Below are 19484 nucleotides of genomic sequence, written 5' to 3'. Positions count from 1 at the left end.
ACCTTTCTCAAACAACTGTTACCAGCAGTCATTTCTTTTGAAGGACAATCGGTTGACCCCCCCCTTTTTTTAAAAAAAAAAATTCTTTAATAAAGGCAGGGGTTTTACCTCTTTGCCCAAGAAAAGAAGGCCTGAAAAATGAACTCATTTTCCTATAAAGAGGTCCTACTAGAAGGAAGTATGAGACTGGATTCCTCTGATGAAGCAGAATTCTAGAGAAATTTGAGGCTGGTCATTAGGAGGAGTAGGTTCACTAGGAAGAAGTTTCACTCTCACTTTGCTTCTCTTTTAGGTTTAGAAGCAGTAGCAACAGAGTTTGACTTCATCAGTAGGCTCTATCTACATCATTGTCCCATTAAATTCTACAGGTGTTGCCTGTGGATTGTGAGGAGAGTGTGATAAAACTGGATGCTTGTGTGTATGTGTATAGAATGAGATACTTGTGTATGTGTGTTTTGCCGTTCAGATCATTTCAGTTTCAGTAATCTTGTTGCCAGTTCAGCCCAAGTAGTCTTTTTGTTCCCTTTGTGTGAATAATATTGTATAGCATTTCTTTTTCCATTTCAGCCAACATTTATTGAGTACCTACTCTGCATTGTGTTAGGCTCCCTTATTTTGAAATCAAATAATACTTATCCCTGCCGTCACAGTAAATTGGGGGTGACATATTTACTTTTCAACTCTCAAATACTATATAACAAATAACTCCAGTAGAGGTACACCCAGGATACTCTACAGAGTTGAGGCATCTGAATCAGATTAGGAGAACAAGAAAGACTTCTTAGGAAGTGAATCTAGAGCTGAATTTTGCAGGCTCAGTAAAGTAACTCATGAGGTTACTCATTAAATGGATGTTGAGTGAGTGAATCAGAATTAGGTGATGCTTGGAGAAGGATATTTGTAGCAAAGGTACAAAAGTTGAAAGACATGAAGAGTATGTGGTACATTCAGGGATTCCTGCACTTGAGTCTGGATTAAGTAAAGGGTCTACTGGTAGGGGAGTGGGAGGAGCTGAGATGTGTCATTCTGTCTTCACCCTTCTGGATGAAATCTCAGTCTACCCTGCTTTTCCCTCTCACTGCAGTTTACCCTTCCCTGGAGTCTGATGATGATGACCCTGCTTTGAAATCTCGACCCAAGAAAAAGAAGAATTCAGATGATGCTCCATGGAGTCCTAAAGGTGATTCAGTGTTCTGTCCTTAAACTCTGTAGGTATGGTTTGGGGAAAATAGGCTGGGGGTAGTTGGGATATTTAACATAAGAAGACATGATTCAGTCACTCATTTGTTTACTCAGCAAACATTTGTTGAGTACCACCTGTGTGCTAGGGTACCATGTTAGGTGCTGGAGTAAAAATGATCATGATAAGACACACTTCGTGCACTCAGCTCAGCAAAGTCAGAGGTAATGGAGCATGTTGCTTCTGATGTTATATGGCTTGAGATGAAAAGAAGACCTTGAGCGGATTCCAGCCAGCAGTCTGAGGCTTCTGAGAACATTCTGCTACCATCATCCCAGACCTTTAGTAATATGTTATCAAATGAAGGAAATTCTGCTGACTGTTGAACTCTACAAGGCCCAAGACTCCTTAGATTGTCACCTTTACTGGCTGAGAGTCCAGCTCTGAGGAAGGAAGAAAGAATGATCATTGAGTTGAACATGGAATTTAGAGGGTATAAAAATTTTATTCATCTCACTGGTTGGGTGGTTTCAAGTTGGAGGGTGTGTCGGTTAGCTTTTGCTGCTTATCAAACGACCCCAAACTTAGTGGCTTAGAACAATGACAGCCAATCATTTCTCATGATTCTGTAGGTTGGCTAAGCTATTGTTCTAGTCTCGACTGGATTGGCCCCGGGCCAGGTGGTCTAAAAAGATCTTCAGGAGTCTAGACCTAATTTGGGGTGGCTAGTGCCTCTCTCCATGTGGACTCTCCTGGTCCACCAGGAAGCCAGCACAAGCGCTTTTTCACAAGAAAGCAGAAGCATGTCCATTAGCAAGAGAGGGAAAGCCCATTTGCAAGCACTTTTCAAGCCTCTGCCTGTGTCATGTTTTCCATTGTCCCGCTGGCCAAAGCAAGTTACATGGTCAAGCTTCAATTCCAGGGGTGGAGATGTAGATTACATCTCTTGAGATAGGGAGCTGCAGAATCCTCATCTGCATGCAGGGAGATGTGGGCAAATTGAAAGCCATTACTGCAACAGTCTGCCACAGACGGTGCTTGCACCTCAGTACCCGTGGTTCCCTAGGAAAACCCCTGCTGGTTCCACCCATCCTATCTGGCCTTTCTGCTATTTGCTTGGGGTTGGGGGAGTGGGGTGGTAGGGTAATCCTAGAAGTGCTCTCTTAGTGAGTCAGTCAGCAAATGTTACTATTTTCCAATTGTATTTTTTCCTATAGTTTCTGGCTGATTGGCAAAGTAGGAAAGTTGGAAAATACAGAAAATAGAAGAACGTGTAAGGAAGAAACCACCCATGATTCTGCTACCCAGAGGCAGCCCCTGTATTAATGTTTTGACGTGTTACCTTCAAATCTGTTTTTCCTATGTATTTCTTTTTATGGCTGAAATTACACTGTGTATACAATCCTGTATCTTGCTTTAATTTTTTTTTTTTACTTTTAAATTAATGTGTATATGGTAGCAAATCATATAGCACAGAGGAGTTTAGGATGAAATACAGTGGTCTTCACCTCTGCTTTCCTCACCTCCAGTCCCATGCCTGAGAGACAGCCTTCTAGTTTTCTTTTTTTCTGGTCATTACCTCCAAAACTCAAGCTAATAGGGTTTATACCACCATTTTTTGATGTATAAACTTAGCCTCTGTTTCTCTTCCTCTCAGCTTCTGTCAGTCTCTCTTGATTACCCACTTTCTAAGATAGACATTAGCACACTATTCTTTCTTCTTCCGACCTTCTGTGAATCGCACATTTTCCTTTACATTGTCAAGGTTGTTAGCATTTACATTGCCTTGTGATTAATACTCTATATTAACTAGGGGTTGACTGTAAAAGTTGAAAACCAATTCATAAACCTGGCCTTTTAAATATTACTTCATAAGTATGTCCTTATGCCATTGTTTATAAATATTTTAATGGCCACAAAATATTCTATCCCATGGATATGCCTTTTTTACCTAACTTCTTTAATGTGAGGCATTTAGCCTATTGCCTAGTTCACATTTGGGGTGAACATATTTATATGTGTTGGTGTCTCTGTATGTATGTATCCCTATTAAACTCCAAAAGGACAAAACTTACACGTGGGTATATAGTAAAATCTTTCCCTCTCACCCCTGTTCCACAGCCTTCACTTCCCGACTAGAATTCTCCACTGGAGGGTTGCTGTTAAGCCTTTAGTTAATTTTCAGGGTTCTGAAAAAGTTTATTCTGACATTTTTTACCAGTTTTTTCATTGTTTTAATTCAGGAGTGAGTGTTTGGAGGTCCTTAACTTTGCCATTTTTGCTGTTGTCATCCATCGTAACATACTAAATAGTTCAGTATGCATTTCTATGAAAATGACATTTTCTTCTATAACCATAGTACCATTTTATGACACCTAAGTAAAGTAACATTTATTTTCTCATATCATTTAGTACCAAATCCTTATTCAAATTTCCCCCCAATTGTACCAAAAATATCTTATAATTTGCTTATTCAAACCAGGTTCTATTCAAGGACTAAATTGAATTTAAATTAAAAAAAATTTTTAAAAAAGACATTTTGGGGGGCACAGTTGGTTTTGATTTGTAGTTCCCTGATGATGAGTGATGTTGACCATCTTTTCATGTGTTTGTTAGCCATCTGGATGTCTTCTTTGGAAAAGGGTCTATACATGTCTTCTAACCACTTCTTAACTGGATTATTTGTTTTTTGGGTGTTGAGGTGGTAAGGTCTTTATAGATTTTGGATACTAACCTTTTATCTGATATGTCATTTGCAAAGATCTTCTCGCATTTTGTCAGTTGCTTTTTAGTTTTGTCAGTTGTTTCCTTCATTGTCCAGAAGCTTTTTATCTTGATGAAGTCCCAATAAATCATTTTTGCTTTTGTTTCCCTTGCCTCTGGAGACGTGTCTACTAAGAAGTTGTTGCAGCTGAGGTCAAGGAGGTTGTTTGCCTGTGTTCTCCTCTAAGATTTAGATGGTTTCCTGTCTCACATTTAGGTCTTTCATCCATTTTGAATTTATTTTTGTGTATGGTGTAAGAAAGGGGTCCAGTTTCATTCTTCACATTCTTTTTTCCACGGGGTATTTTTTCCTGCTTTGTCGAAAATTACTTGGCCATACAGTTGTGGGTCCATTTCTGGGTTTTTTATTCTGTTCCATTGATCAATGTGTCTTTTTGTGCCAGTACCATGCTGTCTTGATGATTACAGCTTTGTAATACAGCTTGAAGTCTGGAATTGTGATGCTTCCCGCTTTGCTTTTCAATATTCCTTTGGCTTTTCGGGGTCTTTTCTGGTTCCATACAATTTTTGGAATTGTTTGTTCCAGCTCTGAAAAATGCTGGTGTGTTATTTTGATAGGAATTGCATTGAAGGTGTAGATTGCTTTGGGTAGTATAGACATTTTAACAATATTTGTTCTTCCAATCCAAGAATATGGAATGTTTTTCCATTTCTTTGTATCTTCTTCAGTTTCTTTCATAAGTGTTCTATAGTTTTCAGCATACAGATCTTTTACCTCTTTGGTTAGGTTTAGTCCTAGGTACATTATGATTTTTGGTGCAATTGTAAATGGGATCAATTCCTTGATTTCTCTTTCTCCTGTTTCATTATTGGTGTATAGAAATGCAACAGATTTCTGTATGTTGATTTTATATCCTGTGACCTTGCTGAATTCTTGTATCAGTTCATAATTTTTTGGTGGAGTCTTTTCAGGTTTTCTACAAAGAGTATCATGTCGTCTGTGAAGAGTGAAAGTTTTACTTTTTCCTTGCTAATTTGGATGTGTTTTATTTCTTTTTGTTGTCTGATGGCTGGGGCTAGGGCTTCTAGTACTATGTTGAACAACAGTGGTAAGAGTGGACATCCCTGTCATGTTCCTGACCTTAGGGGAAAAGCTCTCAGTTTTTCCCCATTGAGGATGACTGTGGGCCTTTCGTATATGGACTTTACAATGTTGAGGTGTGTTCCTTCTATCCCTACTTTGTTGAGGGTTTTTATCAAGAAAGGATGCTGTGTTTTGTCAAATGCTTTTTCTACATCTATGGAGAGGATCATATGGTTTTTATCCTTTATTTTATTAATGCAGTATATCACATTGATTGATTTGTGGATATTGAACCACCCCTATGCAGCCAGGAATAAATCCCACTTGATCATGGTGAATACTCCTTTTAATGGACTGTTGGATTCCATTAGCTAGTATTTTGTTGAGAATGTTTGCATCCATGTTCATCAGGGATATTAGTCTGTAATTCTCTTCTTTAGTGGGGTCTTTGGTCTTCGAATCAAGGTAATGCTGGCTTTGTAGAATGAATTTGGAAATTTTCCTTTCATTTCTATTTTTTGGAACAGTTTCAGAAGAATAGGTATTAAGTCTTCTTTAAATGGTTGTTAGAATTCCCCTGGAAAGCCATCCGGCCCTGGACTCTTGTTTTTTGGGAGATTTTTGATTACGGATTCAATTTCTTTGCTGATTATGGGTCTGTTCAGCTTCTGTATTTCTTTCTGTTTCTCTTTTGGTAGTTTATGTGTTTCTAGGAATGTATCCATTTCTTCCAGATTGCCCTATTTGTTGGCATATAATATTCTCTTATAATTGTTTATATTTATTTGGTGTTAGTTATGATCCGTCCTCTTTCATTTGTGATTTTATGTATTTGGGCCCTTTCTCTTTTGGATAAGTCTGGCTAGGGGTTTATCAGTTTTGTTAATTTTTTCAAAGAACCAGATCCTAGTTTTGTTGATCTGTTCTACTGTTTTTTTTTTATTTCTATATCACTTATTTCTGCTCTGATTTTAATTATTTCCCTTCTCCTGGCTTTAGGCTTTATTTGCTGTTCTTTTTCCAGTTCCTTTAGGTGTAAGTTTAGGTTGTGTATTTGAGAGTTTTCTTGCTTCTTGAGGTAGGACTGTATAGCCATGTACTTCCCTCTTAATACTGCCTTTGCTGCATCCCAAAGGTTTTGGACTGTCATGATTTCATTTCCATTTGCTCCCATGTATTTTTTAATTTCTTCTTTAATTTCCTGGTTAACCCATTCATACTTCAGTATGATGTTCTTTAACTTCCATGTGTTTGTGTTCTTTCCAAATTTTTTCTTGTGGTTGTTTTCAGGTTTCATAGTATTGTGGTCTGAAATATGCATGGTATTATCTCAGTCTTTTTGTACCGGTTGAGGGGTAATTTGTGAGCCAGCGTGTGATCTGTTCTGGAGAATGTTCCATGTGCACTCAAGAAGAATGTGTATTCTGCTGCTTTAAGATGAAATGCTCTGAATGTATCTGTTAAGTCCATCTGGTCCAGCCGGTCTCTCAAAGCCATTGTTTCCTTGTTGATCTTCTGCTTAGATGATCTGTCCATTGCTGTGAGTGGGGTGTTAAAGTCCCCTAACATTATATTATTATCAGTGAGTTTCTTTAATTTTGTTATTAATTCACTCATATATTTGGCTGTCCCAAGTTAGGGGCATAGATATTTACAGTTGTTAGATCTTGTTGGATAGACACCTTTATTGTGATATAGTGCCCTTCTTCATCTCTTATTATAGTCTTTGGTTTAAAATCTAGGTTGTCTGGGGGGCGCCTGGGTGGCTCAGATGGTTAAGCGTCTGCCTTCAGCTCGGGTCGTGATCCCAGGGTCCTGGGATCGAGTCCCGCATCAGGCTCCCTGCTCCTTGGGAGCCTGCTTCTCTCTCTGCTTCTCTCTCTCTCTCTCTCCGTCTCTCATGAATGAATAAATAAAATCTTAAAAATAAAATAAAATAAAATAAAATCTAGGTTGTCTGGGAGTGCCTCGTGGCTCAGTTGGTGGCTCAGTTGGTTGGGCATCTGACTCTTGATTTTTGGCTTGGGTCGTGGTCTCAGGGTCATGAGATCAAGCCCCACACTGGGCTCTGCACTGGCTGTGGAGCCTGCTTGGGATTCTCGCTCTCCCTCTGCCCGTCTCCCTCCTCCAAAAAAATCTAGTGTGTCTGATGTAAGTATGGCTACTCCAGCTTTCTTTTGATGTCCATTAGCATGATGGCTGGTTCTCCACCCCCTCACGTTCAATCTGGAGGTGTCTTTGGTTCTAAAATGAGTCTCTTGTAAGCAGCATATTGATGGGTCTTGTTTTTTTTTTTTATCCATTCTGATACCCTGTGTCTTTTAATTGGAGCATTTAGTCTATTTACATTCAGAGTAATTATTGATAGATATGAATTTAGTGCCATTGTATTACCTGTAAAGTTGCTGTTCCTGTAGATTGTCTCTGTGCCTTTTTAGTCTTTGTTGCTTTTGGTCTCTCTTTCCTGCTCAGTGTCCCCTTTAATATTTCTTGCAGGACTGGTTTAGTGTTCATGAACTCCTTTAGTTTTTGCTTGTCCTGGAAACTCTTTATGTCTCCTTCTATTCTGAATGACAGCCTTGCTGGACCAAGTATTCTTGGCTGCATATTTTTCCCATTTAGCAGGTTGAATGTATCATGCCACTCCTTTCTGGTCTGCCATGTTTCTGTGACCAGATCAGCTGCTAACCTTATGTGTTAACCTAACCCTTGTAAGTTAAAGACCTTTTGTCCCTAGCTTCTTTCAGAATTCTCTTTATCTTTTTTTTTTTAAGATTTTATTTATTTATTTAATTGACAGAGACAGCGAGAGAGGGAATACAAGCAGGAGGAGTGGGAGAGGGAGAAGCAGGTTTCCCGCCGAGCAGGGAGTCCAATGTGGGGCTCGAACCCAGGACCCTGGGATCATGACCTGAGGTGAAGGCAGTCGCTTAACCAACTGAGCCACCCAGGCGCCCCCAGAATTCTCTCTTTATCTTCGTATTTTGCAAGTTTCACTGTCATGTCTTGGTGTTGGCCTGTTTTTGTTGATTTTGAGGGGCGTTCTCTGTGTCTCTTGGACTTGAATGCCTGTTTCCTTCCCCAGATTAGGGAAATTCTCAGCTATAATTTGTTCCAATAAACCTTCTGCCCCTTTTTCCCTTTGTTCTTCTTGCTTCAGATCATTTTTAAACAAAGTATCACCTTTAAAGAAAGGACTTCAGCCTCCTGAATTGCTTATTCTAGAATCTGCATACTACTTATACAGAAAGGTTTTATAATAATAATAATAACAATAATAACAATAATAATAATAATAGCTAACTGACCAAGGAATCTTCAAATCTAGATTGGTAGCACTACCACCTCTTTTTTTTCTGTGACATTCACTTTTTTCATTAATTAAAAATAGAATAGTACAATAAATTCCCATACACCCACCACTAAGAATCAACAGTTATCAAGATTTTGCCATGTTTGATTCATCTATTATTTTCTTTTTTTTTTCAAAATTGTGCTTTAAAGCAAATCCTAGATATTGTGTCATTCCCCATTTCCAATGTACTTTAATATACATCTCTAAAAAATACATTTTCTCAAATAACCACAATCCTGTTATCATACATAACAAAATTAGTAATAATTTGATAATTCCTGTACATTATCTAATACTAAGTCCATAATAAAATATCCTCAATTGTCTAACCAAAAAAAGGTATTTTTACAGTGGGTTTGTTTAAATCAGGATCGAGCAGAGTTTTACATAGCATTTGGCTGTTGTGCCTTTTGAGTCTCAATCTAGAGCATTCCCTCCCTTTTTTTTTGCTATTTATTTGTGTAAAAACTAGTATATTTGTCCTATGACCCATCCCACCTTCTAGATTTGTGTTTGCTTTCTTGTGACATTTTTTTTTTAATGAAACCAGGCCAGTCATCTAGTAGAATGTCTGATTGTTTTCTCATGGTGTCATTTAACTTGTTCTCTTATCTCTGTTTCCTAAAAACTGGAAGTAACATGAACCACTTACTCGATTTTAGATCTTTGGCAAAACTACTTCCAAGGTGATGCTGTGAATTTTGTATTGCATTGCATCAGGAGGCACATGAAGTCAGCTGTCTTAATATTAGTAACAATCAGGTTAATACTTAGTTAAGGAGGTGATATGATCTCACCATTGTAAAGTTAGTTTTTTCCTTGTTGAGGCTAGCAAGTAATATGTGAGGTAATAGTTTGGTACTGTGTCAGTATCCAGGTCCCTAGAATCAATTGTTTTATTAGGGCTTGCAAACATGTGATTTTCCAATTTTGTCATTCCTTCTACATTTATTAGCTGGTGTTCTTCTGTAAACGGGAGCTTTTCTTCATCATCTGGGGCTGTTTGATAAAATACATTCGCTGTGTAAAATGTGTGATAAATAGCTATTTTTTTAAATAACTTTTTTGATTCAAGGTTGTTAAGGCACTATAAAAGGGTTATACAAGAAGACAGTCGTCTTCAGGAGCTCACAGCCTGTTGGGTTGGCAAAATAACATGCACAACAGCACATCAAAGTTAGGGAATGAGACAGGATGGTATGGTGCTATATATTAAGTGACTGGTGCACATCATAAATTTAGGAGAGGGAGAGGTCAATGTGAGCAAGAGAGGACTGAGAGGTTTTTTTGTTTTTGTTTTTGTTTTTAAGATTTTTAGTTATTTAGTTGACAGAGAGATAGCACAAGGAGGCAGAGTGGCAGGCAGAGGGAGAGGGAGAAGCAGGCACTCCGCCGAACAAGGAGCCCGATGTGGGACTCGATCCCAGGACGCTGGGATCATGACCTGAGCCGAAGGCAGACACTTAACCGACTAAGCCACCCAGGCACCCGAGGTTTTGTATAGAAGGTTGATTTCAGCTTACCTTTCAAGGACGGTCAGGTTTTGAATAGGTGGACAAAGGAAAGAGGATACTCTAGGTAGTGTGGGTGGTGAGGATGAAGGCAGGGGGAGAGAAGGTGAGCTGTACATATTCTGGAGGTATAATAAGGAATCCATTCTGTCTAGAAAAGCTGAGAATATGGGTGTGGAAATAAGGCTGAGGAGGTAGGTACGCCAGGCGCAGAACATGGACAACCTTAAATGCCAGTTCAGCAAAGTTAATTTTTATCCTACAATCATTGTGTGCTTTGTGTACTTTGAGCATTTGTAAATTAGCTTCTTACCTGATGGGAAACAAAATCGGACTTTGTAAGAAGCTAGAATCTGGGAGACCGATGAGACCACCTTTGGGGGGCTCAGAGGTAGGGAATATGCTTGACATTGAGATAAATGTTTTCATCCTGTTTCCTCTGCAGCCCGTGTGACCCCAACTCTACCAAAGCAGGACCGTCCTGTGCGTGAGGGGACCCGGGTAGCTTCCATTGAGACAGGCTTGGCTGCAGCAGCTGCGAAGCTAGCCCAGCAGGTAGGTGCTGACACCCAGGCAGTGGCCCTGCTACTGATCCCAGTTTGCCTTTAGGACAAAAACTAGAAATGTCTCAGCGGCTGTTGTTGGGAGCCAGTGGAGACTAAGCAGGCCAACTTTCTCTGTCCTTGAATGAGAGCATTTGCCTTCAGATGAAGCCCCGAGGAGGTTACCAGCTGAGTATATTTGAGTTCACAGCCACCCAGCCAGTATCAGAATTTGTTTTTGGGGGAGAAGCTTTCCTTGTCCTCTGTACCAAATATTATTATTTTTTTTAATTTAAATTCAGTTAGCCAACATATAGTACATCATTAGTTTCAGATGTAGTGTGTTCAGTAATTTATCAGTTGCGTATGACACCCAGTGTTCATCACATCACATTCCCTCCTTTAATGCCCATCACCCAATTACCCCATCCCCCCCACCTCCCCTCCAGCAGCCCTCAGTTTATTTCCTGTAGTTAAGAGTCTCTCATGGTTTTTCTCCCTTTCTGATGACTTCCCATTCAGTTTTCCCTCCCTTCCCCTGATACTGTATGCTATTCCTTATATTCCACATATGAGTATTTCGCTTGCGTCATGGTTGATATTTTTGATTTTGTCCTCTTGTTCACCCATTCTTCTCTGGGCAAAATGACTAGGAGGAATTCACAACAAAAGAAAGAACCAGAGGTATACCAAATATTATTGCCTTAATATTTACTCCCTACTTCCCAAGAAAACTTCACCCACTAGTTTTTATCCTACAGGGTCACTTCACTAGAACCAACTTGACCTCCTAGCAGGTTACAGTTTGCAAAGTTCTTTAATGTGTATACTGTGCTCAGCAGCCCTGGGAGCAGTTGGAGTTGAATTTTCTGATTCTCTCCTTATCAACATCCCCTTGGCTACTTATGCTTAGAGCATTTGTTGAGCATCTACTTTACGTTAGGTGCTTCCATGTTCAATGTTTCATATAATCTGTCTAGTAGCCTGCTTCAGTAGGTGATATTTTCATCATTTTGCAGGTGAAGAAAATGAGGCTCTCTTTAAGTGACTAGTCCAGGATAATACAGCCAGTAAATGGAGGAGACAAGATTCAAACTCATACCCTCTAACTTCAAACTTCCTGTAACTTGGCTATTTCAATAAAGCAGTTAAATGTTTACATAATTTAATAATTATATCCTATTTAAGTAGAATTTAATAGAATGATGTTTTTAATATGCTGTTATATGGAGCTCTAGAGTTGCTTAGAAATGTCTCAGTAGCTGTTGTTGGGAGCCAGCAGAGACCAAGCAGGCCAAGCAAACCTTCTTTGACCAGAACTTCTGTTATGTATATCCTGGTGCCATCTAAGATGTAATTTGGAAAAAAAGGGAGTGGGATTTTACTGTTTTAAATAAACAGATAAATTAATTAAAGGTGTGAAAACTACTTCTAGTGCCTTCTAAGGAGCTCACTTCTGTTCGGTTTGGTCAGGGATGACCTTAAAGAAGACGATTTGAAATTTGGGAGGGGTTTTGCAGGCTAAGCTTTTAGAAGGAACAGGGAGGCATTCCAGGAGAAGGGAAATCCTTGGCAAAGCACCCAAGATCCTCTTAATTTGGTCTCTAGTCACCTCTCCTCCCTAACCTCCTACCAGCCCCGCTTTGCACCAGCCATACTATTGCACCATGGTGCTTGTAATTCGCTTAGTGTACATCACATTGTCTCATGCCTCTGTGCCTTTGCACAGGTTGTTTCCTCTGCCCATTGGGGATCGTCCCTTTCAGATGCCCTTACCTAACACTCTTTCATACCACCTACCACCAATTTATTTCAGTGGCCTCTGTGCTTCTGTCATATTCTCTCATGGTACTTATAAGTATGCTTTTCTGTGTCCCTTATTAAACTGTGAGTGCCTCAAGGGTGGGGATATATCTAATTTAACTTGATATCCGCACTATACTAAACAAGTGTTTAGTCCGTGTTGGGCAAGTGAGTGAATGGATGCATGAATGAATGAGCAGATCTTTCTGCATTGGAGATGCTTCATGTTGGGGAATGGGGTAAGATAAATTCAGATGAAAAAAGGAATTGTGGAGCCAGCCTGCCTGAGTTCAAATCCTCACTCTACCACTTTAGCACATTACTTGATTTCTCTGTGCCTCAGTTTCCTCCTAAACTTTGAGGACCAGATGAGGTAATGTGTGGGAAAGCTCTGAGAATGGCACTTGCCACAGAGCAAGTACTATAGACATGTTAGTTTTTCAGTGTTATCATTATGGATTGGGTAAGTATGAATGACCAGACTATGGAAGACCATGAAAGTCAGATCTGCTAACAGGTTTTTGAGCAAGGAAATTTGCAAGGTGTAAGTGGTCCTGTCCTAAGACGGTCTAGTGTTCAGTGAGGGAATCTGGATGAATTATACAAGGAGATTGGCAACAAAGATAGAAAAATTTAGGCTATGTGATCTAGGTGTGGATAGATAATTTCTGGATTCAGGTGAGAGAAATGGGGACAGAAATGTAGTTTCTGGTACGGGTGGAATAGCAGTATGGTTGAGAAAAGAGATTCTGAAGCCGGATGGCTTAGGTCTGAATCCTAGCTTGGCCACATATTGGTCCTATAACCTTGGAAAAATGACTTAATCTCTCTGTGCCACAGTTTTTTCTCCTTAAAAATGGGATTTTCATTCTTTCTTCTCACTTCTTCTGAGTATTAAATGAGTTAAATTATAAACAGTACCTGGCATGTATTACTAATATTCTTATTCTTATCCCCCAGAAATTCCTATGATAGCCACAGCCTGTCAGATCTTCCAAAGGCGGAAATAGGCCCGTGTTGCCAAGGCAAAGAAATGTAATCACTGAGTTGGTGTGGCTGTGTAGCATTTCAGGAGGTGAAGTCATTCACGTGCTCTCAGCAGCACCTTTCCAGGTTCTCAGGGCTTCAGATGCCTACTGTACAGGTACCCACTACACAGTGGATAGTAGATCCATAGAGCAATGGATGGATGAAATCCAAGATACTGGGAGAATTGACACAACTCCTTATTTATCCCTCCCATCCAAAATTGAGGTTTTTAAGACCCAGTGACCTGGAGGATTACCAAGTCCTCTATTAAAAGAAAAGACCAGCAAGAGGAAGAGAAACCATTGTAAGAGATGAACATGGAATAATAGTTTACCACTTGTTGAGTACCTACTATGTGGTATATGTCGTTACATCATTATTTAATCTTTCTGACAACCCTAAAAAACAGATTTATTTTGCCCATTTTACAGATAAGGCAATTGAGATTCACAAAGGTTAGTAACTTGACGGAGGTCATCCCACTTAGCACAAACCTAGATTTGAACCCAAGTTTTTTTTCATTCCAAAACTACTGCTCTTTCACTAACAGAGGCCCCGTTTTAAGAAATGTGCAGGGTGGGTATTCAGATAGACCTGGCTGAATCCTGGACCCAACAACTCTTCGCCTGTGAGGCTTTGGGCTCAACTTATTTAATCCCTGCGCCTCAGTTTTCTCATCTATAAACTGAGAGATTTTCCTTCTCATGGCTACTCTGAGGAATAAATGAAGTAAGTATACAGTTGGCCCTTGTACAACACGGGTTTGAACTGCACAGGTCCACTTATACGTAGATTTTTTTTTTATTACAGTAGTACTATAAGTGTATTTTCCTTATGATTTTCTTAGTATTTTTTTTTCTCTGCTTTACCTTATTGTAAGGATACATATAACAAAATATGTGTTAATCAGCCATTTATGTTCTTAGTAAGGCTTCCAATCAACAATAGGCTATTAGTAGCTAAGTTTGGGGATGTCAAAAGTTAAATGTGGATTTTTGCCCACATGGGGGGTCAGTACCCCTAACCCCTACGTTTTTCAAGGGTCAACTGTATAAAGGGCCTTCACTGCTGTCATAAATTTAGCTATTCTTATTAGAAGTGTCCATGGTCCACCTCATAAATGGCAATGCTAGGACCAAAACCCAACTCTCTGAATTCATTTACCCTTCCATTACCACTGTACTGTTTCATGGCAGTGGTAACTTAAGGATGGATGGTACCAAAGAGTTGATCTCAGATGTTAGAAGGCCTGTGTCTTGTGTGTACATACATCCAGGCTAGACTTGGGGTGGAGGCTGCAGGACCACATTGACCAGTGTCTAGTTTCCTTTCTGGGCAATTATCTTCTTTTCTCCACTTCTGAATTTTCACCTCCCACTTGGCTTGTATTTCAGGAGCTGCAGAAGGCCCAAAAGAAGAAATATATCAAGAAGAAGCCTTTGTTGAAGGAGGTAGAACAGCCTCGCCCTCAAGAGTCTAATCTCAGTGTGGCAGCACCAGCCCCAGCTCTGGCCACTACACCGCAGCTTCTCACCTCCTCCTCACCCCCTCCTCCTCCTGAACCTAAACAAGAGGCCCTCTCAGGGAGTCTCGCTGACCACGAATATACTGCTCGTCCCAATGCCTTTGGTATGGCCCAGGCAAACCGCAGCACCACACCCATGGCCCCTGGCGTCTTCTTGACCCAGCGGCGCCCTTCAGTTGGCTCTCAGAGCAACCAAGCAGGACAAGGTACGACAGCCATATGGTTGCAGAACTGAGAAGGATCTTAGGGTCACCAGCTCCAAACCCTAAGCACTCTGGTAGATGAGAATACCTGGGAGGGAGGGACACTGTTGGCCAACCTAAGGTGCTTGGATTTGATCTCTTAGGCCATGAAGAGACATTAACTGGTGTTAAACAGAGGCATTTCAGGTGTGGGTTTAGAAGGAGCCTTCTGGTGACCAGAGTAGAGAGGGTGGGCTCCAGGTGGGAAGCCTAGGGAGGAGGCATATACATAGGTTCAGGCTGCTGTGAAGAGAGGCTGAGGCTATAGAAGAGGGAATGGAGAGGGAGGGGATAAATTGATCCAATATGAAGGAGGTTCCATGGGACATGAGAGGTGATTTGATGTGGGGAGAGAGAGGAAGAGGTGATGGGAGGGGTGCTCAGGCCCTCCTTTTCCTCACTTTGGCCCTCAAAGCCCAGTCCCTAGATATGCCACTCAAAGGTGGTGAGATCAGTGTGGCATTGGGTGATGAGGATGGGGGTTTCTTTCTTTTCTTCTTTCCTTTCTTTCTCTCTTTCCTTCTTTCCTTCCTTCTTTTTCTTTTCTTTCCTTTCCTTTCCTTTCCTTTCCTTTCCTTTAATTTTCTTTTCCTTTCCTTTCCTTTCTTTTCTTTTCTTTTAAGATGGGGGTTTCTAATGAAACAAAACCCTAGGGATGGCACCTTCAGGGACACTGAGCTCTAATCACTAACCAGGTGCTTATATAATCCCAGTGGTCAGGGTAAGAGGACAGGGAGGCATAACCACAACCCTCACAGAATTTAGGAAGGAAATGATTGAGACCAAAAAAATCTGAGGAAAAGGAACCAGACAGACTAAGCAGGGAGTTGATAGCTGCTGCAGGTCATAGGAGGAAGAGCCAAGGCATGTGGTGTTGGATGGAAGTGGGTAAGGAAGGCTTCTTGCCCAAGATGTGCCTGGAGCCAGCATAAGGATGGGGAGACTCTGTGGGCAGAGGAACAGAGGAGGGGAGTAGACTGAAGATAGTTGGTGCTGGAGTTGCTGCTGAAGCCCGTGCCATAGCCTTTACTTACGTCTCTTTTCCCCACAGGAAAGCGTCCTAAAAAGGGTCTGGCCACAGCAAAACAGAGACTTGGCCGTATCCTGAAAATCCACAGAAATGGCAAACTACTTCTGTGAACCCCCTAGTGTCCTGCCCCTCACCCCTTCACCCCCATTGCCTTCTCCATTGTCAACTCTCGGGGCACTCCTGGATCCTTTCTGCCCCGGACAAGGTGCTGAGGCGCACTGTCCTGCTTTCTTGGAACTGACCAAAGGCACGGACTCCCCAACGGGCCCCTTCACCAACTCCCCTAACTCCCTTCCCTACTTCCACTAGAGCATCCTGCCTTCCTTCTCCATACCTCTGAGTAGCAGGTGAATGGGAGAGGTTTCTGGCTGACTAGAACCCTCTTTGCTGCTGCTCCAACCCATTTCCTTTGTACCAACCTTGTCTGCCCTTTACTCTCATCCCCACTTAAAGCTGGAAGGCAGGATGAGGAGAGGCATAAAGTGAGCCTGGGCCCCTTGCTGTTTCCCTGGTCATGAAATGGGAGGCCCAGTGCTCAACACTTCCTGCAGCTCCAGCCCTGTCTCCAGAAGCCTGTCCACCTCTGCCCATATTTCCTTCCCCTTCCTTCCCCCAACCCAGTGGACATGTCCCATTCCAGACTCGTTCCTGGGAGAAGGGTCTAGCCTCTGCCCCCTCTTGCCAAATGTTTCATGAAAATAAAGAGGAGATTCCAGAGTCTCCTTACTGCCCCACCATGGGCCATTTTCAGAGGTGGACTAGAAAGGTTATGGGCTGACTTCACTCATCTTTGGGAAGAAGAGAGATTTCTGTCACTTCTCAAGGTGGGGAGAGGACCGACACCCAAGCCTTTAACCATGACTTTGTAGCCCACTGGAGGAAGCTACTTTCGGGTGGCTACAGATGAGGTCTCCTGTCCCAGGGTGAGCTTCAGGGATTTGCCTGGATTTTGAGGTCCTGCAGAACATTATTCACATGGCTATAGCTGGGCCCCAGCAGGTGAAAAACCATCTTCCAAAAGTCTGAAAGTTCCTACCACTGAAGCAGATAACCCTGGCTGTGTGTACAGCCTGCTCTCTTCACCTGTACCACAGAGCACAGCCTGGACCTTCTGGAGAGGATGACAGGACAGCTCACCCCTGGGTTCCATCAGGAGCCTCCCTGCTTCTTTCCCCACCTAAGGTCTTGGTCTGAAGAAGACCTCAGAACTCACATCTTCACTTCTGGGCCTTTGTGCTCCAAGACATCTGGTCAACGCTCAAGCAGAGTGCAGATGGGTTACTTGGGAGCCTGAGCCTGGGAGAGCAGATGCCCATCTGTAAAGGAGCAGATCACCTGATCCTCCACTCCCTGTCTTCCCCTTGTGGATGTCTCTATTGTCCAGATAGTGCCCAACCCCTCTCCCTCCTCCTCCCCCCCCCAGCTCCCTCCACCTTTGCCTGTCTTGCCTCCCTGGCACCCTAGGCTGGATGGAGAATGCCCCACTCCCTCCATTTTGGTACTGCCCAAGTGGAGTGCATCCTTGCCCTCTACTCCCCACTTCAACCTCACCCCAGTTTGCCCAGTGCTTCTGGGGAACTTAACAGCTACCATGCAGGCCACAGGAGGATGTGAGGCTTCCCTTGTCGTCTTTGTGTCTCCAGTTTGTCTTTGTTTTCTCTACAGCCCACATCTACTCTCCTTATTTGGAATCAGGGGTCCCTTAAACCCATCCGCTTTTTTTTTTTATTTTGGGGACCCCAGGGGCCATGCAGTCCTCCATCTAGTCACACCAAAGGCAAAAAGCCTGGCTACCTCCCCCCTAGCACGTGAGGTCCCCACTCCCCTCTCCTCGGTTTCCACCCAGCTTTGCTTTCTTGGGAATTTCAAGGCAGCAGAGGGTAGTGAGGGGAGGGAAGGGGGGCAGCCTGTGTCCCTGTGTAGGCAACTGCCTGACTAGGCCCTGACTGCTGTAACCAAGACCAGGACCCCAGCCCTTCTGCCCATTAACACCCACCCCCTTGATCTTTCAAAGGCAGCTAATTGCTAGCAAATCCCCCTGGTTCCAGGCCTCTTTCCCCTGTTTCTTTGTTAGAAGTTTCTGTGGAGCTGAAACCCAACCTCCATTTGACTGGGTTTCCGTTTAGTTTAGTTGGGCTCTCAGAGTCTCCTGTTTGTTGTTTTGTGTTTTAAATGAAAAGCAAGTTTACCCTCAGAGTTATGCTTTTCCAAAGAGGCTAGTGTGCTTTTTTTTTTTTTTTTTTTTATGTTTCAGGTTCTAAGTGAAGTGAGTTGGGGAGGGGTTGGGAGTGGTAGTAACTAAGGTGTAGAACATGGTGAGTTACCTCTGGTCTCCAATCCCCAGCACAGAGCTGGGGGTTGGATAGGGGGCAGGGAGAGAGGATTTCTATTCACCTTTAATATATTTTTACAAAAAAAGCAAACAATTTAAAAACAAGCCCACCGCTTCTGTACATGTCTAAATATATTTTTAGAAGTGGGTAGGATTGTGAATTTCTGATGCAGGGCCTTTTTATAAACAGGTTAGAATAGCATCATACAGGCTTCTCTGTTGTTTTTTTTCCCCTGTTTTTTTCTTATGTTGTGTTACTAATGTAATTTATATTTTTTTTAGATCCTCCCTTTCCTATAGAGATAAAAGTGATTTATCTTGGCAATTGCTTTGCTTGGAATTCTTTTTTTGGTGGTGGTGGGTGGTGGGGTGGTGAGATGGGTCCAGGAGTGCCGCCTTCTCTTTACATTCTCTCTCTCCCTCCCTTTCATGAACTCAGCACAACCTTACACCTGAGGTGGGGAAGGGACAGAATCCCAGCCTTCATGAGAGACACAGTTGACACACCAAAAACAAATAGTAGAAGTACAGTGAGCAGAAAAGAAAGGGGGCAAAAATTCAAAGTGGCCTGACAAGTTTGTTGGGAAGCCTTTCCATATCTCCCATGGGCTATTTTTAGTAGCTATACCTGTATCCTCTTTGAGTGTGGAGTTTGGGGGTTTTGTTTTTCTTCCCTCTCTCTTTTTCTGACATGCTCCTCCAGGCTGAACTTGATTACTGTGCTTAAGTCCCATTCAAGGGATAGAATTAATTATTAGAGCTAACACGGCACGCTCATTTCCTTGCGCTAGACATGCTCTTAGTGTTCTATGTATAGTGATTCATTTCATCCTCACTGACATCCTCATCCTGCTGATAAGAAAACAGAGGCAGAGAAACCTTGCAGCATCAAACATCTTAAGTTGTGGGGCCAGCCTGGTTCCAGTCTGTGTTCTTATCGCTGTTCTACCACTTACTGATAACCACTACTATTTATAAAGTGCCTTTTCTATGCCAGGCATGGACTAAAGGTTTTACTAGGATATCCCATTTAATTCTCACTGACAACCTTTGAGATAGTTGTTAGTCCTATTTTACAGTAAAGGAGACTGAAGTTAGCCAGTGGTCTTCCACAGCAGGATCTACCT

General features: G+C 42.0%; 1 protein-coding gene across 5 annotated transcripts in view; it reads left to right on the top strand.

Moving 5' to 3' along the window:
- The window catches only part of PHF8 (PHD finger protein 8), an 89555-nt gene extending 70873 nt beyond the window's left edge, over positions 1 to 18682 (top strand). For all 5 annotated transcript variants that reach the window (XM_073889214.1, XM_073889215.1, XM_025852033.2 and 2 more), the window contains 4 exons: positions 1085 to 1180; positions 10300 to 10409; positions 14623 to 14959; positions 16047 to 18682. In XM_073889214.1, coding sequence (XP_073745315.1) covers positions 1085 to 1180; positions 10300 to 10409; positions 14623 to 14959; positions 16047 to 16135 — 632 coding nt within the window. In that variant the 3' untranslated portion in view covers positions 16136 to 18682. The remainder of the gene's footprint in view (positions 1 to 1084; positions 1181 to 10299; positions 10410 to 14622; positions 14960 to 16046) is intronic.
- The last annotated feature ends 802 nt before the right edge of the window (positions 18683 to 19484 follow it).

The sequence above is a fragment of the Callorhinus ursinus genome, unplaced genomic scaffold (genome assembly GCF_003265705.2).
Source record: "Callorhinus ursinus isolate GAN/ISIS: 27379988/994484 unplaced genomic scaffold, GSC_fseal_2.0 scaffold103, whole genome shotgun sequence".
Classification (NCBI taxonomy): domain Eukaryota; kingdom Metazoa; phylum Chordata; class Mammalia; order Carnivora; family Otariidae; genus Callorhinus; species Callorhinus ursinus.
Note: the sequence above shows the minus strand (reverse complement) of the source record. Positions and strands in the feature narration are given on the sequence as shown.